Genomic DNA, 23,191 nt, shown 5'->3' on the forward strand with positions numbered 1-23,191 from the left:
TAGAGAAGACCTGTCAGTGAACTTGTGCCTTGGGTTTCCTGAGGATGCGCTATCTTGTAGATATCTCGGTTGCTGGTGATTTGGAGACATTGCACCTCTGGTGCAAACATGAGCCTTGCCTAATCTTGCCCGGTACTTCCTTGTTCCTACTTTTGCAGTGTATCTTTTCTGTAATAAGTCTATGTTATTATTATAATACATCCTTCATGAGTCCTTTCATTTGTGCAAACCAGTGTTTTAACTAAAATCAAAAGTAAAATAATCCAGCCGGGCACGGTGGCTCATGCCTGTAATCCTAGCACTCTGGGAGGCCGAGGCCGGAGGATCGCTCTAGGTCAGGAGATCAAGACCAGCCTGAGCTCAAGACCAGCCCGTCTCTACTAAAATTGGAAAGAAATTATATGGACAACTAAAAATATATAGAAAAAATTAGCCAGGCATGGTGGCGAATGTCTGTAGTCCCAGCTGCTTGGGAGGCTGATGCAGAAGGATTGCTTGAGCTCAGGAGTTTGAGGTTGCTGTGAGCTAGGCAGATGCCACGGCACTCTAGCCCGGGCAACAGAGCAAGACTCTGTCTCCAAAAAAAAAAAAAAAAAAAAGGTAAAATAATCCTAAATAAACTATAAATAAATGCAATCAAATAATTAATAAAAAGATACTATATCAAAAGCAAGTAGAGCTCATTCCTGGAACATAACCCAGGGCTCATAGTCTGTTGAGAGTGAATGCACTGTCATCCTGTTTGTATATAAACTATTGGCCAAATCTGAAACTAACCAGCTACCAAGATACCTTGGATAGGGGCTGAGAGGGCTTGAGGGAGACCAATAACAATGGTCACTGAAGGCTTCATTACTCCACCAGCAGGGACTCCCCAATATTACTCACTTTACTCTCATCAATTGCATGTAAAATATAAAAACAGTGAAATACTTGCATTTTACTTTTACTACAGATTTGGTCATTCATATCTGAAATGTTTGATTTATAACATTTTATTTGTTGTTACTTTATTGATATTTTGCAATAATGTTTTGAATTTTATTGAGCCAAGGGTTATTTGGTGACCACTATTGAATTTGCAAATAGCTGGGGCTTCTTTGATTAAGCATTTGTAATTATGTTCTAACTTTATTGTTCTGGTCACCAATAATGTGATTACTATTCAAAAGAATAAACTTTTGTTTTAGTATATGATTATTTTTATTCATATGCATTTTGACTGCTCGTGTGCAAGAGAAGAACCACATTATTTGTAAGGTATATAATATGTGATTCATCAATCATATTAATCACCATTAATTTTATTACATATTCTATACCATGTTTCCTACTACAAAAAAGATGGAGCTTAAGAGAGATTCTATGATTGCATTTTAATTCAGGTCTTCTTATATTTCTAACCAATTATACTTTATACATTTCAATCTATAATAAAAATCATAAATATATTTGTGATGGAGAAAGTTATTCATAAAATGCTTTAGTCCTGATCACTGGCTTTCTCTCAGGCCCTTCACTTGGCATTCCAAAGTGGCAGCTGTTTGTGAGATTCTATCTGGATCTTCCCTATGTATATCTTGCAAAAATGCAGCATTTCTCTTTTACAGGAAGAAGTAATTTTGAGTCAGTTTTTTATACATGGCTTCAAACTGGTACCATCCATCTTATAGAAAATATTTTCTACAGTTTACGATGTATAAAATTTTAGGATTGCAGCTAGGAATTCTAGAAATGATGCAGATGTATTTCTTATTTGTGTATTGATTTGGTAATTTCACTTGCAAGCTCTGTCTTTCATTATTTTTCGCAGTCTATTCTTATCACTTGGAAGTGGATCATTTAAATTTTTTTTTTTTTTTGAGACAGAGTGTCACTCTTTTGCCCAGGCTAGAGTGCCGTGGCATCTGCCTAGCTCACAGCAACCTTAAACTCCTGGGCTCAAGTGATCCTCCTGCCTCAGCCTCTCTAGTAGCTGGGACTACAGGCATGTGCCACCATGCCCGGCTAATTTTTTTCTATATATTTTTAGACGTCCAGATCATTTCTTTCTATTTTTAGTAGAGACGGGGGGGGGGGGTCTCGCTCTCGCTCTTGCTCAGGCTGGTCTCAAACTCCTGAGCTCAAACAATCCACCTGCCTCGGCCTCCCAAAGTGCTAAGATTACAGGCATGAGCCACCGCGCCCAGCCTGGATCATTTAAATTTTGACTTGTCTTTATTCCTTAGTATGTTGTGCTTGTTTTTCTCAAATTCCTCAATTGGCATGGGATTGAGTTTGGTTAATTACCATTATAATTTAAGTCCTTAATACGTTGTAACAGGGTATGTAAACTAATTACAAATTTTTCATGATTCATGTTATTAAATATTAGCATATCTATCTTCTCACATAACAAGAATCTGCTATGATCTTTGAAATAAAAGTTGAAGATAAGGAAACTTAAAAACACGCCATGGCATATTTATGTTTTAAGAAAGATAAAATTATCAAAATTCATCCTCCATGAAACCTCTTAGATCACCAAATAGAAATCTGGAGCTACTGGGAACCAGGAAGATGGGAACATACACTGTGAATTCAAGTTATAAATATTTACTGCATAGACTCTTAAGTGTAAAATAATAAACACAAGAAAAATAAGTATGAACATTTTTGAATGCCAAATAATTACATTCTAGATAATTACAAACAATAATTATAAATAGAACAAAGATAGTTGATAAAATAATGAGGATCACCTACTTTTGCATTAGGTTCAGAATAAATGTCTTTCCTTCAATTACAATTTTGTAGGATACCTGGCAGAAGAATACATTAAAAATGCAACAAAAATGAGAAAAATGTTAGGATAACCACCATTTTACATTAATAATTACATTGTAAAATACAATAATACAATAAAAAGAGAAAAATTTAGAATTTAATGTGGATTTATTTTAATAAAATTTTATATTAAAATGTCAGCTTTCATAATAAAAAAATGGATGAAAGAACTTGTGTAATTTCTTATTTGTTAATTTTTAAACTTATCCAATAAAACGGAATCTTAAAAATGGATTGCTTTTATCCAATAATTGTGTTAGCTTAATAACGAGTGAGGCCACTGCAAAACTTATGCTTAAATTAGATAGAATATAACTAAATTGCTAACTAGAAATATATATAGTAGAACAAAGAATTAACAGAATATAATATATAATATTTATTGGTTTTACAAAATTTGTTCCAATACCCATTAATTTATTTTATTAATATGAAGATTAAAAAATAGTATCTGACAAATGGACAATTTAGTCTCTAGAGGTCAATTTGCAGAGTTTTGACATCTTTGCATTGTTGGACCTTCCAATCTAAGAGCGCGCAATACCTCTATTCATTATTTTCTTTCACCTTGTTTTATTTTCCTCAGTGAGGAGGTTTTTCTTTTCTTTGTTATATTTATTTACATTTAGATTTTTATGTAGTAGAAATTATATCTTTTTAAAATTACATTTCACATTTTTTTGTTTGCCAGAATAGAAAACTCCTGATTTTTGTATCTCAATCTTGTTTTCAGAGAATTAGCTAAATTATTGTATTAATTCTAATTATCTCTAATTTATTTTGAATTTTATTGTGCATACAATTATTTTATCTGAAAATAATGATAGAGTTATTTTTTCCCCTACAATTATTATGCCTATTTGATATTTTTGTTGTTTTCTTTCTTTATTGCATTGGCTAGTACTTCCAGGACAATGGTAAGTAGAAAAAAAAAATAGTGAGCATCCTTGTCTCTTTCTTGACCTCTAGAGGAAAGCTTTCAATATTTCAACTTTATGTATATTTCTTAAAAGGCATTTGAATTTCTGTTTTTAAATAAATTTTATTGCGTATATTTGAGGTATACAACATGATGTTATACATATATAGTAAAATAATTACTATAGTGAAACAAATTAACATATCTGTTATCTCACATAACTATGTTTTCACTATGTTTTCTATTTGTGGCAAGAGTAGCTATAATCTCATTTAGCAAAAATTCTAAATACAATACACCATTATTAACTATAGTACTCATGTTGTACATTGTAGCTTTGGATTTATTTCTCCTCTGTATCTCACTATATCCACTTTTTCATCTCTGTTAATAGTCTTTTATGTTTTTATTCTGTGTTGCCTTAAAGACCATTTTTGCTTGATGGAAGTATGGCTATACAAGCTAAGTGTTGTTTACTGTTTGCTTTGTGTAATTTTTCTTATTTTGTGTTCAGTCTTCTCATTTCTTTATAATTAAGGTATGTCTCTTATAGTCATATTCTTAAATCCAATTCTGAATATCTCTGTTTTCTAATATATTTAATCAATTAAAATCAATTAATTTAATTAAATATCAATTAATTTAAATTTAAACTTTAGTATTATTCCCTACTAGATTGAGATTTATACACACTTTCTATTATTTTAATGGTGACTATTACAATTTTATATTTCAATGTGTTTTGTTATACATATTCACCACTTTTTCAACAAATCCTGCTTGTATGTTAGTTTGTCCTAGTTTCAATTTCTACCTACTGAAGTACATTGTTTTAATTATTTTCTCCTCTTTTAATCTGGAAATTGTTTTTTTTTTTTTTTTTTTTTTTTTTTTGTTGAGACAGAGTCTCACTTTGTTGCCCAGGCTAGAGTGAGTGCCGTGGCGTCAGCTTAGCTCACAGCAACCTCAAACTCCTGGGCTTAAGCGATCCTACTGCCTCAGCCTCCCGAGTAGCTGGGACTACAGGCATGCGCCACTATGCCCGGCTAATTTTTTCTATATAGATTTTTAGGTGTCCATATAATGTCTTTCTATTTTTAGTAGAGACGGGGTCTCGCTCAGGCTGGTCTCGAACTCTTGACCTTGAGCAATCCACCCACCTCGGCCTCCCAGAGTGCTAGGATTACAGGCGTGAGCCACCGCGCCCAGCCTGGAAATTGTTAATACAGTATATGGTAATTGCTGAAGGATATTTTATTTGAGTAAATGATTCTATAATCAAATTTATTTAAAGTCAGAAAATAGAAGCTCTTATTTCAACTTTTTCTCATTCCTGCTGTTGATTTTGAGAGGTCTACTCTTAGTGCATTTATCACTTCAGGACAGATATTCTTTCTTTCATTCATGATTGTCTTTAAGGCATTTCATTTGGTTTGATATTCTGTATTTCACTGATATGCCAAGGTGTTAGTTGACTTTTATTTATTCTGCCTTGGATTTGTGATACCTGACCAGAAGATTCAATTTTTTAAAATCATTTTTCAGTTAATATATGCTCAATATTACCTTTTTTGCCCCTTTTTTCTCTCTCCTTCAGGAATGCCAATTATTCTATATTAAGCTTCTAATTCTACCCTCCTTGTCCCTTAGCCTTTTACGTGTTTCATCATTTAGTCTTTTCAGCTATCTCTGATCTGTTAATTCTTGACTTTTATATTTTCATACTGTACTTTCCATTTTTGAAAGTTCCATTCAGGTACTTAAAAAAAAAAATCTTCTAGTCTTTTTAGGTTGAATCTTCTCTTCTTATAATTTATATTCTTTATTTATTAATTATTTTTAAAGAAATATTGTTTCATATTATATCTGCAGTATCTGTTGAATCAGTAAGTATAATTGCCTCATTGATCCAAAAAATATTCTTAATTCCTTACTACATATTTGCACTATTCTAGGCAAGGGGGATACAGACATTAACAAAATTGACAATTTTTTCCCTCGTGAACTTGACAGTTGAAGATGGGTGTTTTTTCTTTTTTACTTTGCTTATGGCAAATCACTGTCTTAAAAGAGTCAGGTGATTCCAGTTTGAAGATTCTGTGTTTATTTTCTAATTCAGGTAGTATCTCCGTAATAATTTTGTAATTAAAAAACTCTCTTAAAATACTGTTAAAAGCCTCATCCTTTTCTTCTATTTAAATAAAGTTTTATAAATAAACATGCATTTCTTTAAAAAAATTTAGCCTGTAATCTCAGTATTAAGGTGACAAGTAGATAATTGCTAAGGAAATATTTGCATTTAAATTACCAGAATATCTTCTACCCAACCAAAAAGAAAAATTAAGGTACGATGTCTCAAGAAACATCTCAATTCTTCAGAAATGATTCTAGAACTTAGTAAAAAAGACAAGAAGTTTTTTAATTCAAAGAAAAAAAGGGGAGGGGGAGTCATCCTGAACTAAGATGAACTAAAACAACATGAAAAGAAGTCTTAATCATTAACGTATTTGCAATAAAGATGGAAAAAATCATTAATATAACACATCATTAAGTCAGATGATCATTACCCCATAAAAGGAAGCTCTAGGCTTACTCATCAAAAAAATATTTCCCAAAATATACCGTGGTGGGTGAGTGAAAATTTCCAAATGAATCAAGCCAGTAATTATTCAAAGACATCCAGGAAGGAAACATTTAGACGTAGGGACTTTTTGTAGGGAGTTTTGACATCCAGCATCACTGCATCCTTTATTTCTATGCAACATTGTAAATCTTGGCTCATTTTCAAAAGGGATTTTCCACTCAAGAAATATTGGGTATAAATAAAAAAAATTCAGCAAGTGTGCATGGATAAAAGTGGCAGCAGGTTAAGTTCTCAGGGTCAAATTATTTACATAATTTTTAAATCGTGAACAATGTTAATGGTTATTTACCTCCACTTCAATCCCTTCACGGACCACTGAATGTGTTTTCACTGGAACTGTAATTTCCACAAGTAGTCTTTCAGAATCTGCAATTTGCAAAATGTTTTATGAGAGCAATACCCATCGCCTTTAGTTTTCTCATCTAAATGCGTTATCTGTATTCTAGACGCCACCGCTCCTCTCATTTTTACCACCTTTTCAAATACCCTCAACTCCCGTTTCTTTCTAGGCATTGCAAGAGTTGCGGATTTTTTGTCTGGTCTTGTTTTGGTTTGGTTTTAGAGGGAAAAGAGGTATATTGCTTCAGGAACATTGGGTGGGGGCGCGATCTGCTATAACCGCGGGTCCGCAGGCCCGAGCCCTGGGTCCCCCTAAACTCCCGTCTCGGCTCCCGAAAGGCCGGAGCGGGGAGGGCGGAGGAGGGTCGGGACTTACTCTGGCCCGTCCAGAGCCAGCTGAGCCGGCCGAGCCCGCCCAGCAGAAACAGGACACGCAACATGGCTCCACGTCGCGGTCCCCGCCGGGCAGTGGCAGTTGGCCCGCCGGGGAGCAGTTGGAGCGCGAGGTGACGCCCACCTGGCCGCCCACCTGCAGGAGTGTGACCGTGACCGCGCCGGCGGCGAGGCTGGGTGCCGCGCGCTCAGGGACGCGGAGGTCGCGGCCCCCACGTCCCCACGTCTGTCGCAGTCTTGCAGGACAAAGACTGCAGGACTCCCTTAGACCTGACGATTATCTGAGGCTTTAAAAAAAAAAAAAGAAATAAAAGAAAAGCAGAATCACTTCCAAAAGTCAGAAGCAAAAAGACAGCTGAGGAACAGGAAGACTCATAAGCACTTCTTAAATGAACTTTTCATTGAACACAAAATCAATAATACATGCACAGCGCAATCAGTATTCAAGTGAACAAACCAGTGTAATTAGTACCCGGCTGAAGAAGTAAAGTAGAGCAACCAGAGCCCCCAGACTGCCCCCCGCCTCCCCCCCCAATCGTGACCTCTGACAGCCACAGGTTAGTTTTTGTCTGCCCTTGGACTTTGCACAAATAGAACCAGTGACCATGCACTCTTTCATGTTTGCATTCTTTTAATATGATGATGGTAAGGTCCATCCATGGCAATAGGTTTGTGTTTTCCTCATTGCTGTATATTACACATTGAATAAATATAACATCATTTGTTTTTCCATTGTGCTATTGATGAACACTGATTTGTGTATAGTTCCAGCTATTAAAACAATATTTGGCTATAAAAATTCCCGTACATGCCTTTTGGTGTACATACGCAGGGATTTCTATTGGGTATATTTCTAGAATGAAGTTGCTGGATCACAGGGATGACTTACTAGGTAATTCCAGAGTTTTCCAGGATTGTGGTACTAATTTACCCTCCCACCAGAAGTGTATGAGAGTTCCATCCAGTTCCTCCATATCAGTGCCTGTGCCTGTTTGCTCTCTCTCCTTCTCTCTCTCTCTCATTTTGGTCATTTTGGTGGACCCGTAGAGGTCCTGCATTTTGATTTTAATTTGAATTTTCATGGTGGTTAATGAACCTTAGCAAAAATTATCAGTTTATTGCCATTTCATTTAGATTCTTTGGTAAATGCCTGTTTGAGACTTTGGTCAATTTTCTAATTGGGTTGCCTTGTCTCTTTCTTATGTTTAGAACCTGTTAATGTATTCAGGATATGACTACTTTGTTGGATATAATGATTGCAAACATCTTGTGTGCTGGGGCTTGTTTTTTCACTTTTAATAGATTTTTGTATATACAATTAGTCATATCAGAAATTTTATTTTATTCCAAATATTTTTGCATTGTCATGGAATGTATTTCATCATGGATGTTGAATTTTATCGTATACATTTTCTGCACAAATGATGTCATCATATAGTTTTCTACATTTTTGTTAGTTATTAATTAAAATTATTGATTTTCCAGTGTTGAAACAAACTGGTATTCCCAGAATACATGCTATCTGATCATGATATGTTATATTTTGCTGGTGTGATTTGATGATATTTTGCTTTTCCTAAGCAAAATTTTGCATCCATATTAATGAGAAATTTGTAATTTTCTTGTAATGAGATTGCCAATTTTTGTTTGAGAGATATGCTGGCCTCACAAAAGAAATGGCATCCTTTTCTATATTCTTTGAAATAGTTAATGTAATACTGTGAATATTTCTTCCTTTAATGTTTTTCATTAATAGCATTTAGAACTGGAGCAATTAGGATCTGGAGTTTTCTTTATGAGATGGTTTATCTACTAATGGTTCTTAATTTCTTTAAAATATTTAGATATTCTTTCTCCTTGCATTTGTTTGAAAAAGTTTTGTTTCTTAAGAAATCTGTCCATTTCTTCTGAGTTGTTGAATGTATAGGTAAAAGTTGTTCAAAACACCCTCGTTTCTTCTATCATCATTTTAAGGTCTGTAACATCTGTAGATGTTTTTTCATTCTCAATATGGATAATTCTTTATTCAAGGTCAGTAGTTTTTGGAGTTTATTGTTTTTATTATCTTTTAAAAGTACTCAGTTTTGGATTTCTTTATTTTTTTCTATTATATGTTTTTTTTTTCTGTTTTGATTTTTGTTCTTGTGTTCATAACCTTTTTTTTTTTTTTACTTTGGATGTAATTTGTTCTAGCTTCTAAGATTGAAAGTTTATATTATTCATTTTTAAACCTTTCTTATGTCTAAAATATGCATTTGAAACTATATATTTCTACCTATTCCCTGCTTTAACTTCATTGTTGTATTTTTATGTATTTTATTTTGATATACTTTATTTTCATTAGTGTGGAAGGTATAACATTTTGTAATTTCCATCATGATTTCTTTTTTCCCTGAGTGCTTAGTGGTGTGTTATTTAGATTCCATATATTTGATTGTTCTAATTACTTTTTTATTATTGATATCTAACTTAATTCTATTGTGGTCAGAGATTATATTCTGAATGATTTCAAGTCATTGAAATTCACTGAGAGAAGATTCACTGCCCATTAGACTGTCCATTATAGTGAATATTCTAGGTAAACTTTAAAAGAATGTGTAGTGTTTAGTTGTGGGTTGTATCCTTAGATGTGAGTTGACATCCTTATATGTCAATTAGGTCAGGTTAGATAATAGAGTTTAAAATATTTTATATAATTAATTATTTTGTCTGTTTATTCTTTCAATATATCCAACTAAGATAGTAAATTTTTCTATTTGGGTTATATCAACTTTTAATTCTGGTATTTTGAAGATGTTATTTTGTACATACTCATTTCGGAATATTTTATCTTCTTGATGAAGTTTTATTATTTACCTATATTAACATCTTGTAATTAAATTTATTTTGTCTCACATTTCCATAGCCAGGTTTGTTTTTTTATGGTTAGAATTTGCCTGGGTTATTTTTTAAAATTCTTCTACTTTAAAAGTATGTCTTAAAGTGTGTGTGTGTGTGTGTGTGTGTGTGTGTATAGCATACCGATTTTTTTATATTAAGTTTATGTTTCTCACCTACTATTAATAGTAGTTTTCTATTTTTTTCTGTAAGGTTTTATTTTCTTTTTGGTCTTTTGTTTTTACTTTCTTATGTTCTTTGGATAATTGAAGCCACTTTAATTCCATTTCATCTATTCACTTTAATTTTTAAATATAACCATTGTTCTTTTGTTTTCTAGTAATTAGAGATTATATTATACATCTTCAACATATTGCATTCTACATACCACATCATGAACGAAGTAATAACATTGCATTTTACATACATACATAAATGTCTAATGTGTTTAGGGCTGTTCTAGGTTCACAGAAAAATCCAGTGGAAAATACGGTTTGCAACATAGCCCTACCTCTGCAAACACAGCCTGCCCTGCCATCAACATCCTGTGTCCACATGGCACATTTTTTACACTCAATGAACCAACATTGACACGTCATTATAACCAAACCCATAGCTCACATTAGGGTTCACTCTTTGTGTTGTACGTTCTATGAGTTTTGAGAAGCGTGTAATGACATGTATCTACCATTGTAATATCAATAAAAATAATTTCCTTGCTCTATGCCCCACTTGTTCCTCTGTTTCTTTCTCCCTCTGAACCCTTGGCAACCACTGATATTTTTTACTGTTTCCATAGTTTTGCCTTTTCCAGAATGTATAGTTGGAATCATCAGTACGAACCCTTTTCTGTTTGGCTTCTTTCACTTAGAAATTTAAGGTTCCTTCAAGTCTTTTCAGGACTTGGTGAGTTATTTTCTTTTAGTGTTGAATACTATTTCATGGTATTGGAGATTGCATGTGTGAATGTGAGTGTGTGTGTGTGCCTGTATGTGTGTATCTCATAAAATGTGTTAATCTTTGGTTTACTTAAATAATTTAAACATGAATTTTTAAAAGTCTTATACAGATAAATTCTCTCTTTTAGTTTATACTATTTTTTTATTTTTGTCTTCATTTTTGAAGTACATTTTTGATGGGCATAAATTCTATTTTGACAATTTTTATTTCAGTACCTTAAACATTTCATTCCAGTGCTTGTTGCCTTCCACTGCATTTAATAAAAGTTGGATTCTGATTTCTATTATTTCTAGCATCATTCTTACTATTGTTCTGCAGGATGTTTTTTGTCTGCTTGTTTTAAATGATTTCCCTTTATCTTTGCTTATCAGCGTTTGGTTATGATGTACCCAGATGTGTAATTTCTTTATAGTGTTCATTCTCAGAATTTGAGAAGTTTGCTGTGTCTCTGAGTTTATAATCTTTAACCATTTTAAAAACTCTTGAATATTTTCTTTTCATATATTTTCCCTACCTGATTTCCTCTCTTCCTCATTTTGCGAATCGGATTGTATGCAGATTGGATCATTTTATATTTTCTCACAGTCTCTGAAATTCTGCTCTACTTTTTTCACAATCCTTTTTTCTTGTTTTAATTTGAATAATTATAGTGATAGCCTGTGCATTAGGAAAATGTCATCTTTCCATTTGTGCTCATTCTGTGCTGGTGGATGTGTTACCGAATCTGGCAGAGTGATGGTTCGGGAAGGTAATGATGGCGATCTGGAGGTTGTACAGATTCATCGAGCAGGTGGATCCCGGCCTCACAAGCGCGACCAAAACAATGCAAAAGGTAATTGTGGGAGAGTGATGGAGTGATGTCAACCAGATGGTAGAGTAAGACTTTCCAGCACTTGTCCCCTCACAGAAATATCAGTTTGAACAACGATTCACAGGCAAAAATACCTTGACAAGAGCTAAGAAAACGAGGTGAGTGATTATAGCACCTGAGTATAACACAGAAATAAGAAAAGACACATTGAAGTGAGTAAGAAGGACAGTTTCCCATTACCTGTGTCACCGGTACCCCTAACTCCAGGCAGCAAAGTGGGGTGAGAAATACCTTCTGTGTGGGGGAAGTAGAGCGAAGTGAGCACCGGTCTTTGCCTTGGAAAAATCCAAGGCCAGGCAGTGCCCCATAGCCCCAGGCTCCAGACTGTGCCCACGGAGCCAGTACATTGGCCCAGCCCAGCACAGCCCACCCGGCAGCCCCAGGCTTCAGGATGCTGCAGCACCCGCTGTCAAACCCAAACAACAGACAGACAGACAGACTCTCTACAAGAAGATGCTATTTATTCAGTAGTAGCATTGCAGTGAAAATACGTGTGCCCCAGTAAGCTGTGTGCTTGTTTAAAGAGTTTGAGGTAAAGGGAAGTTTCTAAAGGCCAAACCAGGAGGCTTATGTAAGTTGTTTTGATTCTACTATGGCCACAAGAAACAATAACAAAGGTGGCATCAGTTCCATGTTACACGGGCAAATGCTGGACAGCTGTTCTTGCAGGGACATTTTCAGTACAAGGTTAGTTCCTGTTATCGGGCACATGTGGGTAAATGCCTCTCTCCAGGGCCTTCCCCAGCTCTGCGTTAGGGGTTTACATATTGGCTCCATTTGGATTCTGGCATCTTTCACACGGCTGATCCTTGTAGCCCTAACCATCAGGCTGGCTTTTGAAAATCCAGCCTCCAGGAAGACCCTAGTGCCAGGTCAACACCCAAGGATCCCAGCTCCATTCAGGCACCCATGGTGGCATCCCAGGCACCATGCTGGCAGGTACAGACTCAGCCCCCACCTCAGTGCTCTTGGATATAGGTTTCAGGCCCACCAAATGTCAGGCCAACCCCTGCAGCTCTAGTCACTAGGCCACTTGACATGAACTCAGGGTCTTGGTTGACCCAAAGCGCCAGACTGGCCCAGAGCTGAGGCCAACCCACATGGTACTAGGCTTCAGGCCAGCACCAGTGCCAGAACAGCCCCTGCAGCCCCAGATTCCAAGCCAGCACCCAGATCCTTCTTTCTTTTGGAAAGAAAAAAAAAAAAGAAAGAAAGAAAACAGCTTTAGACTGCTGGAAAGGACAAGTCACACGATGTCCAAGAGAAGCATGTTGGAAAATATACCCTGTACCCGCGGAGCAAAAGCAGCGCCTGCTCCGGACCCAGACCGTTAAAGGCTCCTCAAAGTGGACCCTGGCGGGATCACTGAGAAAGCCACACCCCAGAGACTCGGAGAAACAGGGTCGCCTAAGAGGGAGCTTAGAACGAGGCAGCAAAGAATTCCCACCCTTCCCTGTCCCCAACCTGACCAGGCCACCAAGAACCAAGTAACAAGCAGTAGCAGCCCACCGTTCAGTGAAGGCTAAGCACACAGAGGGAGACCTCTAGAGAGTGAAGGATGAGAGGGAAGACTAAAACCTGAGAATGGAGCAGGGACATTAAAAAGGAAAAAAAAAAAAAGAAAGAAAAGAAAACACCACACAGACACAAGAAAACAGCCCCACCCTAAACGCAAGGTGATGCTTACAGAATTTGAAGCTGGTGGTGCTCTGAAGGTTGCCAAGGCAACAAAAAATCCAAAACAATTTGAATATAGAGTCATGCTATATATAGAATATATATTCTATATATAATATAGAATATATATAATATAATTCTATATATAGAATATAGAACCCATGCTAATGTCCTAACAGGCATAAAACCCTATTTACCTCAGTCTATCATCCAATTTTCAATATCTAGTCTTCAAACAAAAATCATGAGACACATAAAAATGAAAGGACAAGGAAAAAGATGATCAACGTCTCAGACTCAAAGATGACAGAGATATCTTAAGAAGGAATTAAAAAAATTACAAACAAACCTCTAATTATTGTGTTTAAGGAAATAACCAGTTGGAAAGGTGGAAAATACCCATGAAAGATGCAGTACTTCACCAGCTAGAAATTATAAGGAAAAATCAAATTTCCCTATAAATGGAAATACTAGAAATTGAAAAAATATTCACATCCTAATAGAGATGAAGAATGATTTTAACAGACACATCAGTAAACTTGACATAGGCAAGGAAATAATCAGCAAACTCAAAGATAGGCAAATAGAAATTACTGAAATGAGGCGCACAGAGAAATAAGTAAATACACACACTACCTTCCCCTGCCCCCCAAACACACACACAGACCAGAGGATCCATAACCTTTGGGATAATATCAACCTGACACATGTGTAACTGGAATTTCATAAGTAGGGAAGAGAGAGAAGAAAGGAGAATAAGGAGAGGGAAGAGGAGAGAGGGGAGGATAGGAAGGAAGGGAATAGACAAAATTGAAGACACAATGTCCAAAAATTTTCCATAAGTAATGAAAAACATCAAACCAGAGAACCAAGAAGTTCAGAGGACTCGAGATAAAATAAATTTGACAAAAAAGAAGCTGGGTACTAGATCATATTAAAACTGCTTAGCTCAATGATAGAGAAAAATCTTGAAGGCAGCAAGATATAAGAAGTATTAATACATAAAGATAAGGAAATATAAAGGTCAGAGCAGAAACTATGATATGAAGCCAGAAGTCAATTGACTAACACTTTTAAAGTGCTAGGAAGAAAGAAATAACACTAGTAACCTCAAATTTTATACTGGGCGAAAATTTTCAAAAATGAAAAAGAAATGAAGACTTTTTTCCTGACAAACAAAAACTGGGAAAATTCATTGCTAGTAGTATTGCACCATAAAGAAATATAAAGGGATACTCTGCAAGTAGAAAGAATATGATTCCCCACACAAAAATAAACATCTCCAAAAATTGTGATATATAAGACATTTTTTTCTTATTTTTAATCACAATAAAAGATAATTATCTAAAACAAAAATGATATTAGCATATTGTGGCTTCTACCAAATGCTAAAGTACATGACAACAACAGCACCGAAGACAGGGGGAAGAATTGGGAGTGAAGTGGTGTAAGATTCTTACACTAAACATTAAGTGGTGTGGTGTTATTTGAAAGTAGGCTGTTATTAATTAAAATATATATATATGTATATATATATATACTGTAAAACCTAATCAAAATGGATTAAAGACTTAAATCTAAAACCAAGAATTATGAAACCACTAAGTGAAAATATTGGTGAAGTGCTTCATGACATTGGTCTGGGCAAGGACTCCTTGGGTAATATTCCCAAAGCACAGGCAACAAAAGCAAAATTGGACAAATGGGATCACATCAAGCTAAAAAACTTCTGCACAGCAAAGGAAATAGTAACAAAGGGAAGAGACAACCAACAGAATTGGAAAAAAATTTTTTGCAAACTACTCATCTGACAAGCAATTAGTAACTAGAATATATAAGTAGCTACAACAAATCAATATGTAAAAATGGCTTTGGAGTCTCCATCTCTTCAGAGACTTGGGTTTTTTCTGATTCAAATTGTTGTTTTTTTACTCTAGTAAAAGGCATTACATGTTCACGTTCATGTTCTATTATCTCACCAACTTAAGAATTTTTCTACTCATTGTGAAATTAATATTTTAAAATATATAATCATCTTTCCTTGAATTGATCACGTAGACAGAATCTGTGTATGGATGATAACTCAGTGTATATTAACAAAAGTAATTACTCTTGTTAATTTACTTTACTATTTATAGAAAAACTAAAACAAACAATAATACAAAACCCTAAACCTTAGGACAATAGGGAGAAAAAAGGACATGACAAAACTAAAACATAAATAATTATAATCCTCACCTGAAACTCTTGGGCAACAGTTCCATAATTTCTGTGTAATTGTAAACATGGACCCTAAAATTATGAGGCAAAATATCTCTGAAAACAAAAAGTAACAACAAGTAGTGAGAGTAAAAACACTGCTTCCTAAAGCTTTAGGGACAAAACAAGTTTATTTTATTGTAATTATCAGAATACATGAATCCAGTAAAAATTTAGCATCAAAGTTCTGACTTCAAGAATTCTTCTTGCAATTAATTGGACACCATTAATCAGACCAATACTCATATTATGGATGTACCAGAAGGAAAGGAGAGAAAGGGGAAGAAAATTTATTCAAAGAAATAATGGACAAAACTTTCCAAAGTTGATAAAGTAAATGAATATCTGGATCTAGGAACCCCGAAAGAGCTCAAATAAGAAGAACCTCCCAAAATTCACACTGAGATACACTAAAATCAAATTGTTGAAAGTCAAAAAGAACCTTGAAAGCAGTAAGAGAACAGTAATTTATTATATCTAAGGGAACCATCATAAAACTATCAGTGGATTTCTCAGCAAAAACATTGCAGGCCAGAAGAGAGATGATATGTTCAAAATGATGAAAGAAAAAAATGCCAACAAAGAATACTGTGCCTGGTAACAAGGAACTTCAAAATGAAGGAGAGATGAAGACTTTCTTAGGTAACCAAAAGCAGAGAGAGTTCATCATCACTAAATCTGGACCTGCCTTTGCTAGAAATGCTAAAGATAGTTCTTCAAGTTGAAACAAAAAGATGCTAAACAGCAATATGAAAGCATGTGGAAATATAATACCTGCTGGTAAAAATAAATATATAGAAAACAGAGAATACTGCAATACTGTAATAGTGTTAGGTAAATCACTTTTAATTCTAATATAAAAGACAAAAATATTAGAAAATAAATGTAATCATAAAAATATGTTAGCCAGGGCACAACATAAAAAGATGTAAACTGTGACATCAATAACATAAAGCGTGTATGAGGCACAGATGAAAAAGCATAGTGTTTTGCTATGCATTTGACATAAAGTTTTTATCATTTAAAAAGACATCATTATAAGTAGTTTTATGTAAGCCACAGTAATAACCAAAAAGAAAGTACGTATTGAGATTCGGAAAACACAAATAGAAAGGAATGAAATCATATCAATCCAAAAAAGTCAATGAAGCACAAAGAAAAATAACAAATGAAGAAAGCAGTGACAAAAGAACTACAAGACAGACAAAAAACAATTAATAAAATGGCAATAGTAAGTCCTTCCTTATCAATAATTACTTTAAATGTAAATGAATTAAACTTCCCCAATCCAAAAACATGGAGTAGCTGAATGGATAAAAATACAACATAGAACTATAAATTATATGCTGTCAAAAAGAGACTCACTTCAGATTTAAGGACACATATAGGCTGAAGTGAAAAGATGAAAAAAGTTATTCCATGAAAATTGTAACCAAAGGAAAGCAAGAGTGGCTACACTTTTACAAGGAAAAAAAATAGACTTTCAGACAAAAACTGTCACAAAAGAAAAAGAACATTACATGATGATAAAAAGAAAATATTACAATTATATATATATACCTAATACAGATTACCTAAATATTTAAAGCAAATATTGGCGGAACTGAAAAGGACAAATGGACAACAAAGCAATGGCAGTAGGAGGCTTCAATATTCCACTTTCAATAATGGATACAACATCCAGACACAAAAGTAATAAGGACACAACACATTTCAACAACACTAAAGACCAAACAGACTTAACAGACACACACAGAAGATTCCACTGAAAAGCTCCAAAGTATATATGCTATTCAAGTGCAAGCAGAACATTATCCGGGATAGGCCATGTTAGGTAATATAACAATTCTTAATTAATTTAAATTAAGTTTAAAATTAAGTAACATACTCTTGAGCACCCAATAGGTAAAAAAAAAATAAGAAAAAAAAATTAGAACATGTTTTGAGACAAATGAAAACAAAAACGCAGAATATGCAAACTTATGAGATGCAGCAAAAATAGTACTAAGAGGGAAATATTTAGTGACAAATGCCTACATCAAAAAATAACAAAGATCTCAAATAAGCAACCTAACTTTACACCTTTAAAATGTGGATAAAGAAGAACAAACTAAGCTTAAATTTAGCCAAAGAATAGAAATAATAAAAATTAGAGTGGATTTAAATAAAAGAGAGAATAGAAAACCAATAAGAAAAAATGAAGCTAAGAGTTGGTTTTTTGAAAAGATGAAATTGACATTTTTGCTAAGAAAAAAGAGAAAGGGCTCAAATTTTTAAAACATCAGAAATGGAGGTAAGACATTATAACTGATGTCACAAAAGTAAAAAGGATCAACAAATTGAAAAACTTAAAACAAGTGGATAAGTTTCCAGAAATATACAACCTACCAACACTAAATCATGAGGAAACAGGAAATATGAACAAAAATATAATTAGTAGGAGGACTGTATCAGTAATCAAAAAGTTCCCAACAAAGAAAAAAGCCCAGGACTCAATGCTTCCCTGGTGAATTCTACCAAATATTTAAAGAATGAATACCAGCCCTTTACAATCTCTTCCAAAGAACTGAAGAGGACAAAACACTCAAATTCATTTTATGAAGCCAAAATTACTCTAAAACTGAGGCCAGCAAAGGCACCACAAGAAAAGAAAACTACAGGCCAATATCCAGGACAAACATATACACAAAATACCTCAAAAAATACTAGCAAACTGAAAGCACATTAAAAGCACCAAAACCAAGTGGGATTTATCCCTGCCACAAGGATGGTTCAAGATACAAAAATCAATTAATGTGATCCACCACATTAACAGAATGAAGGATAAGCACTAAATAATTACCTAAATTGAGATTTAAAAAAGCATTTGACAAAATTAAATGGCCTTTTTTGATAAATGCTCTCAACAAACAAGGAATAGAAGGAAATTATCTCAACATAATAAAGGATATATATGAAATTCCCACAGCTAACACCATATTAAATCATGAAAAAAATAAAAGATCAGGAACAAGTCTAGGATGTTGATTCTTGCCACATCTATTCAAAATAGTACCGGAAGTATTCCTAGAGAAATTGTGCAATTTTAATAGGGATTACACTGAATTGAATCTGTAGATCGTTTTGGGCAGTATAGACATTTTAACAATGTTGACTCTGCCAATCCATGAGCATGGTATGGTTTTCCATCTGTTTACGTCCTCTGCTATTTCCTTCCTCAGTGTTTCATAGTTCTCCCCATAGATGGAAATAGACAATTTCAAAATCTCAATGCAAGATTCAATCACACATCTGTCTAAAAATAATAGAAAAAAATATACCAGGATTGCTTAATGGGGGGAGGTCCCATGACCACCACATTCAGTAATTCACTAGAAGAATTCACAGGTGTCAAAGACAGTTGTACCAATGGCTATGGTTTATTGCAGTGAAAGAATACACAGCCAAATCAGCTAGAGAAAAAGATATACTAAGCAGAAACCAGGGGAGTCCACAAGCAGTTTTCCAGATTTCTCCTTTCTCAGGGGTAGGGATCACACAGACCATACCTCTTATTTAAACCAAAAAATACGCAGCATTTTAGCCCAGGAAAACCTAGTTGAGACTGAGTCCAAAACTTTTATTGGTAAGCCAGTCATGCAGGCACCCTCTGTAAGTGTGACCAGCCACAATAACCAAAATTCTAGAATCCCAAGGTAGATGTTCATCATCAGTCACATTGTTTGTACAAACTGAATAGACAAGCTAATAAAGCAGGGTTCAGTGCCTCAGGCATACAAAACTGCCTATCAGTTAAGACAATGGGGAACATAACAAAAGCCAAATTCCCAGATGCCAGCCAAAGGTCAGGCTTGCTATGTTAACTTTTTCCCATACAAATATAGGCATAAAAAATTTGCATGACACAGTAAAAAAGAAAACTGCACTCAACAGTTGCATAATACAAGTCATTTTCAAGCACATACAGAATATTTTTAAAAACTTAAATATATACTAAGTTACAAAGCATGTCGCAACAATTTCAAAAGATTGAAATGAGAGAATATTCTCTAATACAAACAGAATTATTAGAAATGGACAAAAAAAGATTAGAAAGAAGTTCTCAAATTTTGATTTTTAAAGATAGTACTAAATAAGTCATGAATTGGAGAAGAAATCTTAAAGCAAATATTTTAATTGATTTAAAAATATTTCAATATACTTTAGATATATATACAGAAATGGGATTACTGGATCATATGGTAGCTCAATTTTTAGCTTTTATATCGAAAGGGTATTTGCACTCATATCACTGCAACATTATTCACAATAATCAAGATATGTAAACAACCTAAGTGTCCATCAACAGATAAATGGATAAAGAAAATGTGGTATATACACATAATGGTATACTGGTCAACCTTTACAAAGGGGGAAGTCTTGTCATTTGGGATAACATGGATGAATCTGGAGAACATTATACTAAGGCAGGAACAGAAAGATAAATGCTGCATGATTTCACTTACATGTGAAATTTAATGAAGTTAAACTTACAGAAGTGGCCAGTAGAATGTTGGTTCCCAGAGGCTGCTGTTGGTGGGGAGGTAGGGAGTGGGGAGTTGTTGATCAAAGGGTACAAAGTTTCAGATAAACAGGAGGAATAGATTTTGAGATCTATTGTACAGTAAAGTGACAATACTAAGAGAGTAATTTTCAAATGTCTCACCATGAAAAATATTAGGTAAGCAAGGTGATGAACATGCTAATTAGCTTGATTTAATTATGCTAGATTTATGAATAAATTTATAAAAATATTAAAACATCACATTATACCTTAAATGTATAAATTATTATTTTTTCAATTAAAAATCATATTTTTAAATTAAAACCCCAAGAAAGAAATATACATATTAAAACTTGTGAGACATGGAAAAAGCAGGAATTAATGGGAAAAAAAAAATCACTCCTCAATTTTTGAATTGGAATAAGAAATATCAATACCTGCTGGCCATGGTATTGACAATTGGAAATTATAACTACAGTTGGCTGTAAAACAAAATTAGAATTAGACATGAATAACATGAAAAAATTGAGAGGGTAGAAGTTAGATAAAATTTAAAGAGACTTTCAAATGATAGATGATAGGTGGATGGATGGATACATAAGTTGATTAGATAGATAGATGATGCATGCATGGGTGGGTGGGTGGATGGATAAATAAGTAGATAAATTGATTGATAGATTAACAGAAGAAATTTATAGTTCTTTTGGAAAATAGTAGAATATTGAGATATTTAAGCTCAAAAACTCTGTATTAGGGAGACTAGTAACTAATTGCCAAGGGATTAATCACATTCAAATTACCAGAATACATTAATGCCAACCAAAAAAACTGAAGTATAATATTTCTCAAGGAACATAATTTCACTTCCATAGAAATTGTTCTAGAACTTAGGAGAAAGGGAAGAAGCTATCTAATTAATCTTGAAAAGAAAAAAAAAAGTATAGCTCTGATTCAAAAATTGAACTGAAATGGCATCAAATATATCAGTCATAATTATTAAAATATTTGTAATAAAGTAGCCAAACTATCAATCCATATCACCAAATCAAATAATCAATCCAGACAGTTAAGTCACCTGAAATCACACCTCCCATATATAACCGAGGTTGGGGTGGAGAAAGAGAATTCCCAGGTTGAAAGGCTTAGCCGATTTTCTTAGCAATGATTTATAGACGCTACCTAGGAGGAAGGTAGATTTCAGTAATTTAGAGTTGGGGCTCATATATCCAGTAGGACTGCACTATATTGCTAATAAGCATTGTTAACCTTGACTCATTTTTAAAAGGGATTTTCCACCTCAGAAAATCTGAACCTGAATAGAAAATCCATTAAATGACTGTGGACGGACAACACCAAGTTAACTCCTTAGAAAATACACGATCAAATGATTTTTAAATTGAAAAAAAGGTGGGGAGGCGGAAATACTCTTACCTTGGATTCAAAACCTTCGCTTTCAAGTGAAGGACTCCATTTGTCCTCTATTTGAGACCGGAAAAAAAAAAAAAATGACTTCCAAAAGGCAGAGTCAAAGCAATGAACAGGAAGATTCATGTATTAGTTTTTAAAGTAAATTTACATTAAAATATAGTTTATAAGCAATTCATAATTGCAGGTTGGGATGGATTTTCACAAAGTTAACATAACCAATGTGAAATACAGATCAAGAAATATATCACCGCATTGTTGGAGGAAACGCGATTTGCTTAGTTATGTGAAAAAATGGCTGCAGCCAGTTTGGCTATTGTTTGTAGAAGAGTCTCAGCCGCCCTGAAGGCGTCCAGATCGTCCATAACTCTTCCGATCCCAGACAGCACACGTTGCAGGCTTTCTCTTAGTTTGTTGCCTAAGAATATACCAGATGTCACATCCTTTCACCAGTGCAAATTACTTCATACTACATCATCAAGAAAAGGACTGAAAGAATTTTTTGATGACCCAAAGAATTAGGGAGAAGAAAAAGTAAAATCTGGAGCATCATGGACCTGTCAGCAATTAAGGAACAAAAGTACAGAAGATTTACATAAACTTTGGTATGTCCTACTGAAAGAAAGAAGCATGCTGTTAACCCTAGAGCAGGAAGCCAAGCAGCAGAGCTTGCCAATGCCAAGTCCAGAGCAGTTAGAGAAGGTAGTAGATTCCATGGATGCATTAGATGAAGTTGTCCAGGAAAGAGAAGATGCCCTAAGGCTTCTTCAGACTGGTCAAGAAAATCACAGACCTGGTGTTTGGAGAAGAGACATCTTTGTAAGAATCATCTGGCACAGGTTCAAGCCGTGGTCTATACCTTGGCACCTAAATAAAAGCTACCATAGGAAACGATTCTTTGCAATGCCTTATGTGGAACGTTTTAACAAACTGAAACTTGAGAAAGCAGCCAGCATCAGAACAAGGAAGAAAAATTTAGAGAAAAAGAAAGAAAAATTTCTTCAAGAAAAGTTTCCACATCTTTCTGAAGCTCAGAAGTCAAGTCTTATCTAAGATGTTTGAACTCCTGAATTTACCATTTTATTTTTCTTGCATACTAGCTATATATAAAAGTAAAGAACAAGTTAAGTGGTTTAAAAAAAAAAAAGAAAGAAATATATCACGAGAGCCATGGAACACTTTGCCAATCATTTTCTTCCCCTGGCCACTTTTTGAATTTTTTATAAATGGCATCATATTATATATATGTAGTGTTTTTTATCTGTTATTTCTCTCAATATTGCTTATGTGACTGATCCATGATGTCAGTAGCACCAGGTCATTTTCATTTATAAATATACACAATTGGACTGTTTTCAATCCTTGGTTATCATGGAAAACACCAATATAAACATTCTCATAAATGCCTTTTTATTCATATATATGCTCATTTGTATGGGATATATATTTAGGAATAGA

The 23,191-nt window shown here is 34.3% G+C and overlaps 1 protein-coding gene and 1 pseudogene across 1 annotated transcript in view; one reads left to right on the top strand and one right to left on the bottom strand.

Annotated features, from left to right (window-relative positions):
- The window catches only part of LOC138393675 (disintegrin and metalloproteinase domain-containing protein 2-like), a 92,884-nt gene extending 84,681 nt beyond the window's left edge, over positions 1-8,203 (bottom strand). The window contains exons 1-4 of the mRNA XM_069485054.1: positions 8,053-8,203; positions 6,981-7,391; positions 6,679-6,755; positions 2,746-2,801 (exon numbers count right to left, since the gene is read on the bottom strand). Of these exons, the coding sequence (XP_069341155.1) occupies positions 2,746-2,801; positions 6,679-6,755; positions 6,981-7,391; positions 8,053-8,203 (695 nt within the window). The remainder of the gene's footprint in view (positions 1-2,745; positions 2,802-6,678; positions 6,756-6,980; positions 7,392-8,052) is intronic.
- A 13,824-nt stretch (positions 8,204-22,027) lies between these two features.
- LOC138393799 (large ribosomal subunit protein uL29m pseudogene) lies at positions 22,028-22,788 on the top strand (annotated as a pseudogene).
- Positions 22,789-23,191: the final 403 nt, after the last annotated feature.

Source organism: Eulemur rufifrons, chromosome 12, assembly GCF_041146395.1.
Source record: "Eulemur rufifrons isolate Redbay chromosome 12, OSU_ERuf_1, whole genome shotgun sequence".
In the NCBI taxonomy this organism is placed as follows: Eukaryota; Metazoa; Chordata; class Mammalia; order Primates; family Lemuridae; genus Eulemur; species Eulemur rufifrons.